Here is a 20,103-nt window from a genome sequence, read left to right as displayed (position 1 = left end):
CATCTTGCTTGAGGTCTGAAAACACTTCCCTTCTAGTTCATTTGGTGTTTTCTCTCGTGATCCGCCCATTGCCACTTAAGACCCATCACATCTGCGACCCCTGTTCTCTTCCTAATATCCTTGTTTCGAATTTCATCATCGACCGCTCCATCGCTCGGTGTCAAACCCGTCAAAGTAGTATGTTCGTACATGTACCGAATCAAGCTTGAGTATCTGGAGTCAATACGGCAACGGTCCATTGCCCAAAGCACAGCCCAAGTTTCAATCAAACCGTAGGCCTTCTGGTAGTCTACAAAGGCCATAGGAGGGATATTAGCTGCATGGATATGGTCAATTGCGGTGAATCCGTTACTGTAGCCAGCTTGTTCGATTGGCTAGTAAAAGTCGAACTTCTGGGTAAGACGACTGGTTGTAATCTTGGATAGCAGCTTATAAAGGATGGATCAGCAAATCGATAGGTCTATAGTTCTCTATATTCGCACAGTCGTCCTACTTGAGGAGCAGGATAACCTCTGCACTCTGCCATGTCTCGAGAACTGTGCGCTCCTCGAGACATTTGTTCAGAAGTATCAGACATACTTGTTCCAGCCTCTCATCACCGGTTTTCGGCATTTTGCTCGCTATCATATCCTCGCCAGGCGCTGTGCCGTTCTTTAGTTGGCCTAGTACAGCTCTCAGTTCGCTTTTTGTCGATTTTCTGAAGTTCCTCGGGTCCTACATTCGCTTTCGGGTTGCTCGCTCTTCGCTTTCGGGTTGCGCTGCCTAATCGTAGAGGTTACGGTAAAACTTTTCACTGATTTCCGTGTTTTGTGTCCCTATCCGTGACAACTTTTCTTTGGTCGTTTTTTTAGCATTTTCAATATTTTCATTTTTTCCTTTCGACAATCCGAAGCGCAAAACTCAAACATATTGTTGTTATTCTCAAAGGCTTTCTTGATCAAGTTCATATTATACGGTCTTTTCTAATAGCCTTCTTCACTCTCCTGTTCGTCTTCTACTTCCTCTTAATATAGGACTTGTCCTGTTATTTCTGCGGTCTTGCCTCAGTTGATCCTGATGTCCAACTTTCATACCACCTCTTGGGTGGCCGGCCTGGGGGTTGCCACGTTGTGGTATGTGGTCTTTAGCCCATTTCGCAATTCTATCTTGTTCCATTCCATGTAGGTGATCTCTCCATTGCCCTCTTCTTGATCTCACCCATCTCACCCAACTACATCGTCCACCTGTAATTCTTCTCTTATGGTACTGCTCCGTATTTGATCCCTTAGTGTTACTGCTTTGATTGTTCTTAGCGTTTTCATTTCGGCGCACCTCATTAGTTGTTTCGTTTTAGATGTTTCCGCTCGAGTTTCCGATGCATACGTAAGAATTGGTCTCACACAAGTCTTGTAGATCCTGACTTTACTCTCAGTTGACATGAATGTATTGTTCCAGATGACGTCTAGCAAGCTTCCTGAGATTCTCGATGCCTTCATTGTATTTGCCTTCGTTTTGCGCGCCAAGATAGTCAAACTTCATCACTTGCTTTATTGTCTTCTCATCGACTGCCAACTTTCAACTGATGGGTTCTTTAGATATGACGATGGATTGTGTTTTCTCTGTGGAGATAGTCATATTATATCGTCTTGCCGTTCTCACGTCTTCACTTTCTGATGTTAATGCGGCATCATCTGCATAATACAATATCTTTAAAGATTTGTGGGCCATTCGGTATCCTACTCCTTCTCGTTTAACATCCTCTGTAATTTCGTTCATTATTATATTGAAAAGTGTGGGGCTTAAACTGTCACCCTGCCGTATTCCTGGTTTTAAATGTACTTCTTGTGTTAGTTTCTGGTTAACTTTGATTCACGTTTTGCCGTTCCTATTCAGATCTCTTACTATGCGGATATATCTAGGCCATGGAGGTGTAGAATAGTTTCGATGTCTGTTAGCTTTACTCTATCGAATGCTTGTTTTAGGTCAACCATGCACATAAATACTGGCTTGTCGTATTCAATCCCTTTCTCTGCTAATTGTCTCAATATAAAGATTTCGTCCATGGTGGATTTGGCGGAAACCCTGCTGTTCTTCGCATATTCCTAATTTTCGTTCAATTCTTTGGGCCATTATTTTTGTGAAAATTTTAAGAACAGCGCTCAGTAAGGTTATTCCCCTATAGTTCTTTGGTTGTTTTTTGTCGCCTCTTTTTAATTTTAGGATTGTTATGCTGGTGCGCCATTCTTCAGGGATCGTTTTTTCTTGAATTTTTTTATTAAAAAGTTTTGTTAATTCTTTAGCAGCATTCTCCCCTCCGTATTTTATCATTTCATTACTGATGCCATCTACACCTGGGGCTTTTCCGTTTTTCAGTTTGCCTATGATTTTCGTTACTTCCTCTATCGTTACTTCTATTTCAGATGTATTTATCGGTTGACTCGTGTCGTGCCGGTTATATTCTGGAACTATCTCGGTTTCCGACTGGTTGTTGTATGTTTCTTGAAATTATGCAACCCATTCTTCTGGGCTGATATTGCTTACTTGTATACTCTCCTGTTCAAGGCCGCATATCTCGGCGAGTCTCTTGTCCTCTTCGCTCTGGGATCAACACCTCCGTTTTTTGGCTGATTTTTTTATTTGCTGGCCTCTGCAGCCCACAGACACTTGGGATATTGGAATATAATTTATCCTACAAAATGCGCATGCCTCATTAGAATAACGCCTAACGCATAAGATAATAGTTAAAAGTTTGCAACTTTCTTAAGTGTCAGGCACTATTCGGTTTATAAAAACCTTTATGGACTGATGCGCAACGAACTTTTAAAGTGTACCGCGAGCAGGTGAGGATTGCATTGATGGTTCGATGTTTTAGTCGCCACCCATCACACCCCCCTGTACATTTGAATATTTTAGCAGTTTTAAATATTTCTTTCTTGTTTAACTGGACGGAAATCCAGATTCAAACTGATTATAGTGTTTGTCTCCAGTAGAAGCATAAAAAAATCCATAGGTTATTATCAGTTTGAATAGTTTTACTATTGACACCGTGAGCAATTTTAAATGAACATTTTACAGGCATTGTATATAGCATGCTTTGATTGTCCTGACCTTTCGTCGATGTAAATAGATCTGACCGTTAAATTACACTATTATTAGCGTGTGAGGAACACAAATGTCAATTTTAGCTGCCAAAGGTTGATCGTTAATAGCAGCATGATCTGCGATAGGTTCATATTTCTCTCCCTAGGTCAACAATAATAATAATAAAAAGTTACTTGGTAAATAATGAAAGATGTTTAAGTTTTTTTTATTCTTAATTGTAATTTGTTTTGTTTTAGCTTTAGAAAGAAAAATATCGGTCCGAGCCAATAGAGACGAGTTGATCTCAAAAGGGATCTTATTACCAGAGAGCCCACTTTCTTCTTCTAAATCCGAGCCAGGTTTGTATTTAAAATGATAATACGCGCTTAAAAGTAAATATGCATAAAACGTTAATTTAAGGAAAATTCCAGTTATTGATTTTCAGTGCGCGCAATCTGTGCGTGCCGCGCTGTACTAGCTGTAAAGAAGGGGCGCATTGATTTATTGACATCTAGAACGCTAAATTTGATCAAATTAATAATATATCATCGAACTAAATAAAAAGTAGATACTGCTTGTTGATGGAAACGTACTTTAGCTTACATCAAAGCAATTTTATATACTTTTTATGTATTTTGGTAAAATCGATTCAAACAAAAACGCTTATGAAAATTGTGGAATAATTTAATTGTAACATAATATCATTAACCATGGTACGTATACAGGATGTTAAAAAACAAAACTGGTTTCTATAAAAAAAATCCAGAGGGTCCCTCTACGGAGATACAAACCTCTAAAGGGGCCACCTGAGAATCGTTTTTTTTTAATAACTTTTAGAATGCAATTTTATTATTTTTTCATACAATGAACATTATTCATATTCATACATTATTTTTTCATACAATTTTTTCATGCAATTTCATCATTGTATCAAAATTGGCACCATTCCTTTTAAGGGGTTATAGTTATAAATGTACACTTGGAGAATACGACAAAAATATTTGTTTCCAAAATTTATAGAAGATATTAACACTTGAAAATTGAATTTCAACTTTGTTTTGTTATTAAGCATTATTTTGAAATGGTCCCAAATTTGATTGGTAGCCTTTTCAAATACTTAAGCATTCTAAAAGAAAAATTTCGATCTTTGCTTCAAATTATGAAACATTTTTATATTGAAAAATTATTCTTCTACAATTTTTTAATGAAAAGTCAAAGCGGCAATGATGTTCTTGTCATTAACAGATAGTTACAGGTTGATAGCCTTTATAATAACAACCATTTGTCAAACTGTAACTTACTTTGAAGTTTCTTTCACAAAATGTGCACCAATATTGAATATGCGGATATGCTATTAGTTATTGGGGAATGCCACATTATCATAGCAGAAGCTGTAAGAACTTAAGCCAACAGAGGGCTAGAGATACGGGAAGATTGGCTCCAGGATACTGGACGAGAATCAAAGACGAACAATAGAGGTTCGGGTTCCAGACACAGAGGAACAGGTATTGGATATAATGCAGCAGAGCCTTTCAGGGGTACTCAGAGCATTGTACAACAACTGAAACCTTCCCAGGCACCAAATAAATACCGAGGAAGGGCTTCATTCTTACAACGTATGTAAGATACACCGAACCCAAGGACACATTAAACCAATGGTTTTCTGAACACCCGTACAAATTGAGCAGGAACGGAAACAGAACAGGAACTGTTAACCGAGTACGAGAACATGTTCCCGAAGAGTGCGCTATAAGGTGATTAGACAAACACTAACTGGTTTGCAGTTAACGCCAGAAATATATTTTTCTTTGTAGACACATCAATTCGGCGTGATGATGACAATAAAGAACAATTTTTCGTTGACAGCGACTTTTTGGAGCGTCCACGTCCACGACGTCTTTTTAACGTCCACGTTTAAGAAACCCTGTTGAATTTACCGTGACTCCTTATCTATTTTATTGTCACTTTCTGTATTTTCTATGGTTACTGGAATTTTTTTATGATTACGAAGCAACAGGTATTTACGTTGTGTTAATAGGCAGATTACCTTGAAAAACATTGTTGCCGTATTTCTGATATAGTTTTTGCAAATTTCTGTTTTTAATAGCAATTATTTTTTAAATATTTTTTCTATACTCCCAAGACACCCCCCGACAACACCTTCAGAAGAATGACGCCAATTTTGCATTGCATATGCAATATACAGATATTGTAATTTTATTTTTTTAATGAATCGTAGTATTTTATTAAATTTAGCGCTGTAACTAGTCAGGAAGAAAACCAAATTATGTTATGAAAGATCAGTTTCCATTAAGACTTTTAATACTTGTGCAGCAAATTGAAATTATTTAAATTACCGTTGATTTTAGAAGGTTGACGTTAAAATATTTTTTAAATTGCATTTTCTACCCGATGATGTGAAAAACACTTAATAACTTAAACTTATAACACTTAAAACGCTATAGATCACCAAAATGTGGATTAAAAATACGTATTCGTTTCCTCGTGAGATATATATGTATCCTGTATAGACGACAGAACATAACTAGTGAAGCAGAAACAGACTCCAGACACAAACAGATGCAACAATAATTGCATCCAAAACTGAAATGCTTCTCTCAAACCACCGAATAAAACCAGACTAGCCGATTATGACCACAGCCCGCCAAATAACCAAACCCGCCGACAGCGTGAAATATCTAGGAATAACAATAGATAGTAAATTAAAGTTCACGAAGCACGTACAAAACGCCAGAACCGGAATAACCAAAAATACGAAACAATATCGCCCGTTTACTCACAAAAACAATGGTGTCAGCATTAAAGCAGCAACAATAATTTCTAAATTTATCTGAGGACACAAACAAAACACAAACGATTAGGGCCACAAACTAATACTGAACACCAATGGAAAAAATAAACGACGCATACACACAAGAAACTAATAGCAACGATGAAGCACCCAAGAAAACCCCGTACGCATTCCATCATACCGAGCATTACAAGCGCGCAAACATGTGTAACTGTAGCCAACTTTGCCAAAACCCTGCAATTTAAGAAAACATATATATCATATAGAAACATCCTCCATTCCTCAAGCTAGCAAGATTCAAACGGAATCACCCTGTATATTTAATCCACGACAAATAGAAAAAAAGACGGCTCCTACTATAGTTACTATGTGGTCTCGAACAAACGTGTTTTTAAAAAACGACTTTATTGAAGCGAGTACAGGATGAGAATGAATATGATCTTGGGCTTGCATGTTAAGGAAAACAATCTTAAACAATAGACACTAAGATGCTGAATTGCGTCTGGCTGAAATGCAGTCTTAGTGATAAGGCGATTGTAACTCTATTACTTTTTTTTCTGTAAATTATGTATGCTGAGCTCTTACATTACCTGACTCCATCAGCTTTATAAAAATGTGCCATACAGCTAATATGAAAATAGCGAATTGCACTAGTTTTCGGATTTCATGTGCATACAAAAGTTGAACTGTTGCTTTATTTAATATTTTTTTAGCCCAAAAACCTCAGTTTTGGTAACCGTTGCAAACGACTTAAAAAATCTATTTGTTGCTATTGCCTGAAAAGAATGTTTCACACAAGTTGTCGTTCACAGAGGGTTTTGTGAAATTAGAATGATTGTGATTACTCTTTAACTATTTCTCATGATATATGTAGTCTAAAAATGTATATTTTACATTTTTCATTCTGCAAAATCGCATTGCGTAAATAAAACTAAGTGCTTACCTGACATAATGGTGAATGTTCATTGGATTGCTGGACGCGATGTCATTCATGTGTTCTCTACAATTGTCTAAAAGCAGTATCCTGAGCGAACAGAGCTATTTACGAATGCAACTACTGATGATGGCGCTGCAAAACGTAAGCAAATACTCGTTTTGTAAAATTTAAACAAACTTAAGGTCAAATGTTACTATTTAGGTGTAATTAATAGTTTAGCTGTCAGTGGGCGTTTGGACTTTTGAATTCGCGAGTGGATCATGAATCCTGAAAAGTCGAACCCGAATGGAATGGTAGGAAATAGTATATTATACATTTAAATTACTTGGCATGAGGTTGACAATAAATAATTGTTGTTTAGTTAAAAATGTGTACTTAAATTCGCGTTATGTAACGTAATAACAATGCAGTGATATTTCATAATTACAAAGTTATTAAAGTTAGATTAAGATGCCAACAATTCCATTATTATTAATTACGCGAATTGCATGACATTGGTAACTTGTTAGTTGTCTAATTTATGAACCTTCGTCAAACGTCCATTAGAGAAAAATGTTGAAGGTGCACATTTTTTGAGGTACGGGTCATTTTCGATTCAATTAAATTTGCACGTTAAGTCGCGTATCATATGACTCGAAGAAAGTCCAATATAATTCCAAATATAATTTTCACGGCACAAAATCTTCTTTAGTTTTTTCTATAGAATGAAAATGATTTTGGTTAATCCGCTCGGTTATTGAATCGGAGTTCTTCATCAGATCTAATAGGCTTCAGCTGTTGAGACCGAAAATGTTTAAACTTGACTTCAATTAAACAGTTGTTTTGAGTGTTTCCCAAAGCAAGTATTTTGATTCTATACCGGGTGATTCTAAATTGGCGTCATTCCTCTAGAATAGTTGTCTGGCGGTGTTTTAGGAGTACAGAAAAAATAGTAAAAAAATTTATTGTTATTAAAAACTGAGAAATTTTCAAAAAACTATATTAGAAAAACGGCAACAATGTTTTTCAAGGTAATCTACCTCACTAACATTACTTTAAAACATGTTGCTTTGTAATTATTAAAAACTCCGGTAACCACGGAATTATGCAGAAAGTGACAATAAGATAGACAAGGATAAACGGTAAATTCAGCAGGAATCGTTGAATGACGGATCATACTTTTTCGAAATGTCAATTAATGTCCTCATAACGTCGAATTATTCATTTTTTTACAAATTACGAAAACATACATTTGAGTTTTTTACTCCAAATAAGTGCCTGTCTAATCACCTTATTATGCACTCTTCTCGAGCAGCTTCTCGTATTCGGTTAATTAACTCCTGCTGCTCAGTTTGTACCGGTGTTCAGTAAGCCATTGGTTTAATGTGTCCTGGTGCTCTGTTTATCTGACATACGTGGCAGAAATGTAGCCTTTCTTCGGTATTTATTTGGTGCCTGAGAAAGTGTCAGTTGTTATAAAATGCTCTGCTGTAATTATGTCCAATACTTGTTTCTCTGCGTCTGGAACCCGAACATCTATTGCCGTCCACTATCTTCCTGGAGCATATCCGCAAATGTTGTGAAAGGAGCTTCAAAGTAAGTCACAGTTTGACAAATTATTGTTATTATTGACAAGGGCTATCCACCTGTAACTATATGTTGATGACAAAAAACATCGTTGCCGCTTTGACTTTCTTAATTATTTCATGATGTCATTGTCAGCATGTCTCGGTCCATCCTTGGACAGGCGCGTCTCCAAGTTGTCTCCATTCGGTTCTGTCAGCTGTTCTCATCCATTTCATTCCCGCTACTTTCTGGATATCGTCCTTCCACCTAATCGTCCTGGGTTTCTTCTGCATCCCCTTGGTCGCCATTCGGCCACTTTCCTTGTCTATCTACTGTCCTCCGATCTCATGATTGTCAAGTATTCTGTAATGTCAATTACTTTTGTTTTCTGGCGGATCCCTTCGATGGTTTTTCTATCTCGCAGTCGTATTCCCCGCATACTTCGTTCCATCCTTCTTTGTGCAATTCTTAGTATGTCCATTATTTTGCGGTTTACTATCCATGTTTCTGGGGCATAGGTTAAGCTTGGATTACACATTGGTTGAAGACCTGGGTTTTGAGGTGTTGTGAAATTGTCTTAAATCAGTACAATAAAAAGTTGTATCCTTCTGTTGATTTCGTCAGCTGTATGTTCTTATCAAAGGATACTTTCTGTCCAATATATATGGATTCATCGACGACCTGCACCACACTGCTATCACCCAAATCGACCACGATAAGTTCAGCTGAGTATGACATTATTTTTGTTTTACTCGCATTGGTCTGAAGACCGTGATTTTTTGCAGCATGGTTTAGATGGGTACGGTAGAGCAGAAAGCGTAGTTTGGAGGTCTTCCATTTTCTCTGAGAGGAGTATGATGCCATCTGCAAAGAGTAGATTAATCAAATGTTTACCGTTTATCTTAATGCCAGCATTATCGCAATCGAGCGGTTTGAATATAGCCCTAGAATATATAATCGTAGTAAATCTCCCCGGTTTACGGGTATCGGTACCGTCATAAACCTGAACTGTCATGGTGGTATTATCATAGAGGGCTTTAACAAACTCTATGTATCGGTTGTGAATACAGCATCGTTGTGGAGTGTTTAGGAAAGCCCATTTTGCAATGGTATCAAAAGCCTTTTTGAAGTCAATGAAGGCAAGATATATGTGTTGATTGTATTCTTTGAATTTTTCAATCACTTGTCGCAATGTATGTAAGTGGTCAACCGTGCTGTATCTTCGGCGAAAACCAGCTTGTTCCACAGGCTAAAAAGCATCTAGTTTGCTAGCGATTCTGTTGCTCAATATTTTTGTTAACATCTTGTAGAGATGAGATAACAATGAAATGGGTCTGTAAATTCTTATATCCTCTATATCGCCTTTTTTGTCCAATATTATAACTTTTGCGTTTTCCCATGAGCCTGTCCAGAAATTCACTTACTATGTCATCTGGACCAGCAGCTTTATTATTTTTCTTTTTCTTCATGAAGCATTCGATCTCATACTTACTTATAAGCGATATATCATCCTCAGTGTCATAACTGGTCAATTCAACTCTTTTGTCTGGTACTTCGTGTGGCCTTACTGGAACTTTTTTGGAATACAAGTTGACTCTATGACCTTTATCTTATCACATCTCGTATATCCCTTTAGTGGACCTGACCACATCCTCTCTTACTTGTTTTCTGATCAGTTTTTTCTTTTAACTGCTCTGTCGTCATAAAGCTTTTATTTCTGTCTCTGTTCGCAAAAAATTCCTTTATATTGTCTGATATTTTATTGTTGTTTTTTGCTGTTTTGTTTCCTGGAAGACTTTTGTTTATACTTTCTTTTATACTGTCCGTCAAGAACGTATTGAGATCGTTTATATTTTAGAAGCCTTCTATTTTTCTACTCGGCGTAGTTTCTATATTTTTTTCAAATTTGTCTCCGTTTTGTCGAATGTAACAAAGGTCCTTTTACGTTCTTTTACAGGACATTAACTTTCGTCTTTTATGTTTTCTCGTTTTTAGTTTGATCATCCAGACTTCTTCATGTCCATTTGCGTTGTGGCTTTTTCTGGTAGAAACTGTTCATTATTTTGTGTTCTTTTTCTTCCACAAAAATTATAAGCGTCTGGCCTCTGTCATTTATGACTCCTGTACTATATGGTACTTCATTCGCTAAACCTCTGAAAATGCAAGCCAAAACTAATTTTCCTTGTATCCATGAACATATGGAAGCAGTCTAGAATGCATTGTGACCTGATTTTGACGATTTTAGAGCTTTCATCTTCGGTTTCCTGGGCTCTCTCTCCCTTAATTTCCGGACGCAAGTTCTTATTGCTGGTATGCCCACTTGGGTACGAAACCGGGGCGAAAGTACCTAGCTTTATTATCAGTTTACCTATAGGATATACAATACTTGCAATGAGTGAAGAAATGTCTCAAGGGAGCAACCGTTTTGTCATCAAACTTGGCAATTATTTTGACGAGGACTTAACGACTACGCAAAACAGTAAATCTTTTACGTGCAACCGAATAATAAATCTAAAATAAAAAAACTTTCTGATTCATTTGATTGTTGATAAACAACATTTTAATAGTTTTTAATTTTTATTTGCAGGTGACTCGAATTCACCATCTTCATTCCCTCCCATGTCCGACTATAGACTCAATCAGCCAACCAGTTTGCCGCCCAATATTGCCTTGCCTCAGCAACCCGCCTCGCAGCATCCGGCTTACCCACCGCCCTACCCCAATCCGCCTCATGGGAATTCACCGTTACCATCCATGAACCATAATCTACTCCAGCAACAGCTGCTCCAGAATCCCCATTTCGCTGCTGCTAGGGATAACGTCGGAAATAGTCCGTTGTCTGGTAAGTACTACTTTTCAATTAGAACTTCATCGATTTACGAGATACAGGGTTATTCGCAGTAAAGACGTTCGAATCTACCAAAGAAACTATTCTCAAATGTTGATTTCTTCTGTAATAAATCCTTATTTAACTGTTTCAAATTTTTCCGATTATGCAGTAGCTCAACTTTCAATTGTTCAACTAGTCTGTCTTATGTTTTCGATATCATTGTGTTTAGGGAATCAGAAATTCATAACATCGAAAAAAGTAGAAGGAAAATTGCAAATTCAGACAATTAGATAGTTATTGGAAATTATAAATACTGTCACGCAGTAATAACGTTATTTTAATACTGGATTAGCTGTATTTTTTTAACAAAATTATAGTTATTGGGATGTCTAGTTCACTGCTTTCGTTATCAAAGGGTTCTAACCTAATTCTACAGAATGAAATTATAGAATGAATATAGATATATATTACAGAATGAATTGTCATTTGTATTTTTGTCATACCTTTTTATTGAGCATTTTCTCTTAACGGTTTCAATGGAAAAACGTGTTGAATAGAAACTCGTTTATGTATACTCTGAAAAAACCTGCAAGCAGACGTTATAAATGTCAACTGTCAGTTTAAGGTAGAAATAAAGCTGTCCAGTATGGCTGCACAAACACAGAACAGTTAAATCCCTTACTTTAGACTCACTTGCGCAAGCGTATGTGTACTAACTTTCTTATTGCATGTCCTTATTGGCCGTCCAATAACTATATAATCTTGGAGTTCATTCTATTTTTATTAACGCAATCCTTACTGGTCTTCGGAAATCTTAACTGGAAAAAAACTTTTAATTTTCTTTATCTACGACCACTACTGAAAGTACGAGTAGTATAAAACACACTTCCTACCATCTAAGTAAGTTCCATTTTACTCATTGTAAACTAAACGCACAGTTCTGTCATCATTCATCACAATTTAAACGTTGCATCTTGTATAAAAAAATACTTACCCTACTGAAAAGTGAGTCTGATGGGTTAAAAGCAAGAAGTCCGATATTTTGTCCGCAAATAACAGTAAAACTTTTCGGGAAAATGTACCTTATTGAATATTTGTTTATGAACGTATGACATTTTAATTTGCAGTTCTGGGCGGAACTGACGCATTTAAAAACATACACATTTTTCTTTCGGTTAGTTGTTACGGTCGTAGGTAAAGTATGGTACATATTTCTAGTTGCACGCATTTACGTACTCATGAAATTACGCACTCGCCGCTTCGCGGCATCGTACGCAACTTTTCCATTCGTACGTAAAGTGCTCCTTGCAACTCTAATTATGTAATTCGATTGTATGTATTATATTTTATTTTCCAGTGTTAAATATTTTATATTGTTTTTTGAAAACATTTGTCCCCATGCAATTTCATATTATCGATTCTGCTCGAACTCCGCTACGAGATAATAACGTCGATAGGTCCTGGTTGTGTCGTGCTTCTTGGGATAAAAAATCAATGATTAGTGCCCGAAGGAAAGCATTATGTCCATTTCAAAACAGAAACGTATTGATCTTTTCTTTAATACCCGGTTTATTTTACAAACAATATCAGTTGACATTGTTGTCAGATTTGAATCCTGCAGGAATACAAATTTATTTTAGTTAGCAGCAATATAAAAACATGAATTTTAGCGCAGGACTGTTTTTATAAAATAAGAAAAATTGTTTCTGTAAAATAATGTCTAAAGTTTTTCGTCTACAACAAACTGGGCCTGGGTAACACAGTCCTGAGGATGCCGAAATAAAAGGGTCGAAACGTCGACAAAAGTGTGGAGAAACTTCATGTATTTGATTTGTCCCGTATAATACCAACGAAAAAATTAACAACATTTCTATTCGAAGTTTCCCATCTTGAATGAGATTAAGAAAGTGTTATTCAAGGTGTTAAACCCTAAGATGCCAGGTGTTATAACGCATTGACGCACAGAGGGGCATTAACACAACAGAGCCACGCAACACAGTGTTACCCAGGCCTACAACAAACACGCTCTGTTTACTTAAATCGAACTAATAACTATGTATGGCTTTTATCAGAAAGTATTGAAATATTGCAGATGTCCCCGAATAAAAATCTTATCAGGTTGATGCGTTTTAGAGTCAACTTTAATTTTTTAATGTATTTTGTAAAAACTGCAAATAGAAAAGAGAATTTCAGTTTTATGAAAAGGTTCACAATTTTACCAAACACCAAATATCAAAGGAACCATAATAAGCTTCAAGCAAGACAAACCTTAACAGGACTCATTTAGAATTTTTGATAGTCGCTAACATCATCATAACACGCTAGGAATCTCTATTCAAAAATGCAGCTTTGTGTTGAATCCAGTAATTGAGTCATTCTTTCCCCAGAAAATAGTGTTAAATTTTTTATTAGACTTCGATTTATTCATAAAATTATAACGATTTTAAAAACGCAATACATAGTTCAAAAATGGAAAGTTATATAAGGATATATTTAGCAGTGTTGTATAGCTCAATGCATTCAAAATAGTGTTTGGGGCTTGATTGATTTAGGCTTACGAAGAAAGTAGAAAAGAAGAAAAATACTCTAAAGAAGTCTTTACAAAATCTCAGATTTTCAGCGGTTTAGTTTGCCGAGTCGCCAGATTGTCAATCGTAAAGTCGGGTTTAACTATGAAAGTGTTTGGGTTTTGGTAGTTGTAATATAGTAAAGTATATTACAGTATAGTATAATACAGTAATATAAAAAATACAGTGTGAAATTTACAGTTGCAATAGTGATACGAAACGCTGTAAAACTGGAAATAAAGTTTCATATCATCATAATTCGTCATTCAAGTTTCCAAAATACATTATTTTAAGCAAGTTATGGCCGAATGCTTGTCGTGACACAGTTAATGTTGCCTAAGCTAGAATATGAATTTGTAATTTGAACTTGTAGCGTACTTGCCAAAAGCAGGTTTAAAGCTTAAGCTGATAACTCGTGAAAAAGGAATTGACGCTCTGTAGCAAGCCATTTACACACATCATTACAATTACATGCGGCACTCCAAACTACATATTCCGTGATAAATAATGAAACCTAATTTTCTGCAAGGGCACATTTTATGGAGCAAACGCTATTCTTGATTGCACATTTACAACTATGCTTCCTTTACTTTGAGTGCTCCTAGCCTGCAAAATTAATTAATTTTTGTTGCTTTTCATTTTCAAGTTTAAAACGCGTTGCAAAGCATTTTGTAATTATAACGAATATTTATAAAACAATAATGGAATGTGACCAAGACTGAGTAAGCCATATTTAATCACATTCATCGGACAGGAAACTAGCACGACACGCCCAAATTCGAAATCCACCTTGTGCTAGGTATGGCAACACGGTAGTGAGTACCACATGACCTCACGCAAATCGACGCAATATCCTTCCTTGTATTCATTGTATTATGGATAAACTGAGCACACCCAGATCTGGTGGTGTCCAGCTAAGCTGTTTACCCACTAAAACCCTTTCCTCGCCGCTGAGGTGGTGTTTGGCCTTGCACCGCGGTCATTTCTGTCCTAGTGTGCCCTCGTATTTTACTCCCTCATTATCCCTGTGTATTCAATGAATTCCAGAAGAGTCTTGAGGGAGGTACGCATGACCTGGTCTGGTAGAACTTTATCCCCTCCCAGGAGTCTTCGTCTACCTGTTGCATATGACTTGCAGTGGCTAATGATGATATGTAAAGTAGTTTCGTCCTCTAATTCGCACCCCCTGCAGGTCGGTTGATCGCTCAGTCCCATCCTGAAGAGGTGTTTTTTGCAGGGGGCGTGTCCTGTTAAAAAGGCCACTGTCCTTATTTTTTGCCAGCCGGGATCTAGCAGTTCATTTTTACGCACTGGTTGTGGAGGTCTCACCAACTGCCTTACTGCGGTAAGGAGTCGAGGTGTCTTCTGCCAGTACTCACGATGAACTGAGTGTTGAGCTATTGACTTTTGCATCATAATAAATAATTCCCGTTAAGTTTTACTTCTGCTGATTGACGCTTCAAGCAAGTATATACTTATGTAATGTGAATGATGAAAACGTCTTTTTAATGTGTCATTAAATACACTGTTGGCACATTTATGAGTTAGTTTCTTGAAAATATCTCAGTTTTTTTGTGAGAATAATTTCTTTTTGTGGATTTTTTTGTACTATCCAAATTACCGCAGGCCACACCTCAAGAGATTTACGCCAGTTTTAATCATCTTGTAGAACAGTGGCCCATCTTGTAGACCTATTTAATTATATCGATAAATAATACAGTTTTGTAGATTTTGGCAACATTGCTGTCGATTCGAAACAAGTCCCGAACAGCACGAGCTGCTTGCAAAAGTCCGTCGCGGCGTCGCCGATGCATTTTCCGGTTTTCCTCGCCTCTCACCATGTTTTCCTTCTTTCCCTCGGCAGTTCCTGTTCCCTCCGCAAGAGAGCGCCATTTAAATTCGATCCTGCCTGGCACAACACGGCCTCCGTTAAACTCCTGCAGCGTTCGTCCTTCACATAACTAGTGACATAGTTTTTGTGTGCTACTGATTAGTTGTGGTCGGTTTTTCATGCGTTTAATGACAATTTACGTGTCCCCTCATTAATTCCGGTAGCATACACAAACTTGTGGTGTACGCTCTGTGAGAATCAAGTGCGTTAAACATAATCATCTGTCGTGCGCGCCTTTGTTTATGTGCAAGAACCAAACTGGTTGCCCCTTCAGGGGGCGGATGGAGGCAATCGAACTAAGTGGAGAGCTCCTACGGGGCTTGTTGAAAGTCAAAACGGGGCCTGCAGGACGGGGCGCCCCGTCTAGCATCAATGATGGGCTATATTATGGGGTGTACTTGCTTTAAGGGTGAGACTAGTTTTACGTCGATTTGCAATCAGCAGGTGTTGTTGGTAATGGCAAGTCATTCGCTAATTATGCTATGCACAAAGTCCTGAAAAGTAACAGATGAAAATGCCCTTCAAACTTTAAAATATTGCTTAATAATAATAAGTAGCAGGGCATGTTGCTAAACATTAGCTTGTTGTGCTGCTCTTGAAGATCTGGAAGGTTTAATAATATTGAACACAAATAAGGTTTAGGTACCATTTTAGATGCGATACAAACTGATTCAATCGACTACAGGACAATCGTGGGAAATTGAAAAAATCTTGTTTATTTGTTATCGGCAATTTAATTATTATGTCGAAAGTTAGAGGTGTCGATCGTTTGACAGGCACGGAAAACCATTGAAAGCTTTCGCACAGACATTAATAAATAGAGAAAGCTAGTCATTCATCAATCTCGATTTCTTTGGGAGCAACATTGAATTTTATCGATCGGCGATTTATCAATGAAAAACAGGTGTAAGGGATAAAAGTACTAAAAGTAGGTACTGATCAATATATTGACCAAGAGTAGAATTAACCCGAAAAGCAACTGGCCATATGCGAAGTACATATCTGTAGTAATCGATTTGTTCTGAGCATGAGAGGATCTTTGATTTACTGACCTCCATCCATTATATGTTTCAAATTCAAAATGCTAAACAGTAACGCAACATTTTTAAGCATTTGGCTACGATTCAATAGAGATCAAATATGACTCTTGGCTTGAATATTCAGGATAACTTACGCAACTGGTCCCTGTCAATCAGTGTGCAAGATAGTACAGGTTATAAAAATTCAGGCCTATTTTCCTGCAAATTAAACCACCTCGCGCGATTTCTTAGAAGCGTAACAGTTCACTAATAGATGAGTGTTTTTAGGCCCTTTTAAATAACGTTGGCTTTAAACGCTAAACATTATTGTAATTATGCGCAGTGTGTTCAGACAAATAACGTTTAGTGCGTTTTTGAGTTTTTGATACCGCGTTTGTCGCACTCTGAATAAAATAAACATCACTTTATTGTTTTCTTATCCCGTTTTGTTTGGAAAAGTTTCAAAGCTAGTTTAAGTTTGCTCTGTTATTAGACAAAAAATGAGCATGAAAGAAAATGACCAGGAAGATGTGGATCACGATTTAATAACAAGCTTTACACGAGATCTTTGACCCACTTGTTGTTGCAAACCAAAAAGCTATTTTTAATTGAGAAAATATTGAGCCCAGAGATTGTCTTATCAATTTTAGGTTTCAGAAGGAACATATTCCAAACATATTAAATAAAAATTCAAAATCAAATAGTTAGGTTATGGGTTAGAAGTTAGAACCTGTCCGTGCGATGTTAGTAGTGTTGCTAAAGTTCGTTTTCGTTCCAATTTGCTCAAACAATTTTAACATAAAATCCGTAATTACGCAATAAAGGCGTAAATTAATCAATGAAAAAGTCTTATTTAAATTTACAATACATTTCTTATTCTATTATAGCCGCTTAGTTTATTAATAATATTAAAAATAAGTCAAATATGTCAACACCGTCTTTCTACTTTTTAACGTGATGCTTATTAACGTTACCGGTACTCGTACGTAAATAAAGGAACACTAATAACGTTAACTGTTATTTCTTTACTAATGCGCATGCTCAGAATAACTGATCACGTAAAACGTGTCGCAATTAAGGTGCCTAAAAACTCCCCAATATCACGATTATCACCAAAAACACGAGAAATTGCCGTATTTACGAGTGCATCGAGTCCACTTACTACAATTTTACTACCAGATATTCCCATCATTTACGGTGTTGTCATGATGAATGTTTCATTATGGTTTCTCTTAATTACCAACTTTCGGCAAAGCCGCTTTTATACGTACCTACTTTTGTACTGTGAACTGACTGTGAACCATTGTTGCTCCCACCGAAAAACGTAAACAAAAGCATATGTTTAATCTGAGGTTTCGCAGAAACTTTCGTTAATCTCGAAATTTTGAAGAAACATTAATTAATGCGAGTGGTTTGGGGAAAGGCTGTATCAATACCGTTCCAACAACTTTCTTCACTAAGTAACGCTGATTGCTAACTAATGCTAATTCGTAAGCTGCGAGATAAGATCCAAACAATTTTTACAGCTCTGTGATATATTGTGAACTTCTGTAATAAAGGTCACTTATTGAGAGTACGCATTAAAAGTAATTCGTAAAATTACTTGTGAGCTTGTGGATCATAATTGAAAAACTTAATTTTCAATTATCAGTTATTAGGATTTTTAAGTTCCATCTATAAAATGTTCGTATTTTTTTTATTTTCGTTTTACGCTTACCTGTTGCCTTCGTTGTCAATTTTCTGATTCTGTTTTGACGGAAATTTCAATGTTTACTTGGAACTGTTTTTTCGTTCCAATTTTTTCTCCGTAAACTCCTCCATAAAAATAAAGCCATTCTGTATATCTACCGGGTACGTTAATTTGAATACTTTATGTGAAATTCATATCTACATGTTATGAGTAATCCATATACTATGTCTAAACTGCGTCACTGTTTTATTATTAGCTTCCAATAGTAACTGCTATTTTATAAAATATTGATGTTTCTGTCGGCTGTTGTGTATTAAGTTAAAGGCATAGGTTAAAGGTGAAACGATTTAAAGTAAGTTTTAAATATATGTTGTACTATATGTACATGGTCAGAATTGTCACGATATTGATATTGGCTAGCAGACTTAGTTTCATGAAATCAGATAACGCTAGCTTTGTTTCGAGTACAACAAAATTGGTTTCTATTATTAATCATTTAGTGCACGTTTTTTACTGAATCTAGTTTTGTCTTGAAGAAGCTATGATTAGCTTGAGGAAGTAAAATATAATGTCAATTGACAAACAGGGCGTGTGTGAGCTTCTCAGTTTACCCCTATTCTGTTTCCATTCTTTACCCAGTTCTAACGGGAATGCGCTGTTAAAGTGTCATTCAGCGCAGTGTTACAAATTGAGTTAATTAACCAAATACGAGAAACTGCTCAAAACTAGCCCAGTAAAAAAAGAGGGCAAAGAGTGCATAATAAAGCGATCACACGGGAACAAACATGTTTACTGTTTGAGTTGGGCAGAACTTCGAACACCTCTTGTGATATAACAACTTAATTGTAAATAGGTCATAGATTTCTAACTTTTTATAGCCGTTTTTTGTTGACATCCATTATCTATTTCATTGCATTTCAACCTCACTTTTTGTGTTTAGCTATGGTTACTTGAGCTTCTTATATCTTATATGTAGGAAGCAACAGGTTGGTTACGTACTTTAAGCTAATGAAACAGATTATCTTGAAAGACAATTGTTGCTGTCCTGGAAGAAAATGGAAAGGTCGTAAAAATTTCCGAAAAATGGCAAATAATTTCCTGATTTTTCCCTGAGTTAAGCCTCAATCGCTCTATTGAATAGTTGAGAGTTTTTCTGCAGAGTGTTTGGTTTCTAAGCTACAAGTGTATAGAAAAAAACGCCTCTACTGTCAATCTTTAATTAAAAAATTATTTAAAATTTGGGAAAAAATGCCACGGATTTTCCAACGCTTCGCTTAAAAGAGCCCCAATGATTCTAGTGTAGAGTTCATATTGTTTTTCTGCAAATTATGTGGCTGATGAACATAACCTTTCACTGGAGACAACCTAGGTTTTCACATTCTTCCGTACGCCATGCGAAAAATATTAAAATTTGGGAACTTCTTTGGATGGGCGGAGCTAACGCATCCGGCAAACTTCTGATTGGTCGGAAGGTTTTCCGCATTCCGGACTCATGAGAACCCAGCTTTATTCCTCAATTTTTTTGGTCTTAGAGACACAAATTATTTTTAAAAAAATGGTCGTCTTATGGTCGATGTTTAATGGCCAATTTGTAACAAGTTGGGAAAAATCGCTAATAGTTTTCAAACTTTGATTGATCGAAAAAAGAGTTGAGATGGTTTTTTGGAGTGTTTGATTTCCAAGTTACGAATTTTTGAAGAAAACTTGTCTTAAGCTTCGAAGATTCATAGAAAATTGCAAAATTTCGGGAAG

The 20,103-nt window shown here is 36.5% G+C and overlaps 1 protein-coding gene across 8 annotated transcripts in view; it reads left to right on the top strand.

Moving 5' to 3' along the window:
- LOC109545055 (phosphatase and actin regulator 4B) overlaps nucleotides 1–20,103 on the top strand; it is a gene marked incomplete at its 5' end in the record, with an annotated part of 158,726 nt that overhangs the window by 88,522 nt on the left and 50,101 nt on the right. For all 8 annotated transcript variants that reach the window (XM_048666988.1, XM_048666987.1, XM_048666982.1 and 5 more), the window contains 2 exon segments: nucleotides 3,318–3,419; nucleotides 10,942–11,196. In XM_048666988.1, the coding sequence (XP_048522945.1) occupies nucleotides 3,318–3,419; nucleotides 10,942–11,196 (357 nt within the window).

Source organism: Dendroctonus ponderosae, unplaced genomic scaffold (assembly GCF_020466585.1).
Source record: "Dendroctonus ponderosae isolate FM_Combo_2020 unplaced genomic scaffold, Dpon_F_20191213v2 Dpon_F_20191213_5, whole genome shotgun sequence".
Lineage (NCBI taxonomy): Eukaryota > Metazoa > Arthropoda > Insecta > Coleoptera > Curculionidae > Dendroctonus > Dendroctonus ponderosae.
Note: the sequence above shows the minus strand (reverse complement) of the source record. Positions and strands in the feature narration are given on the sequence as shown.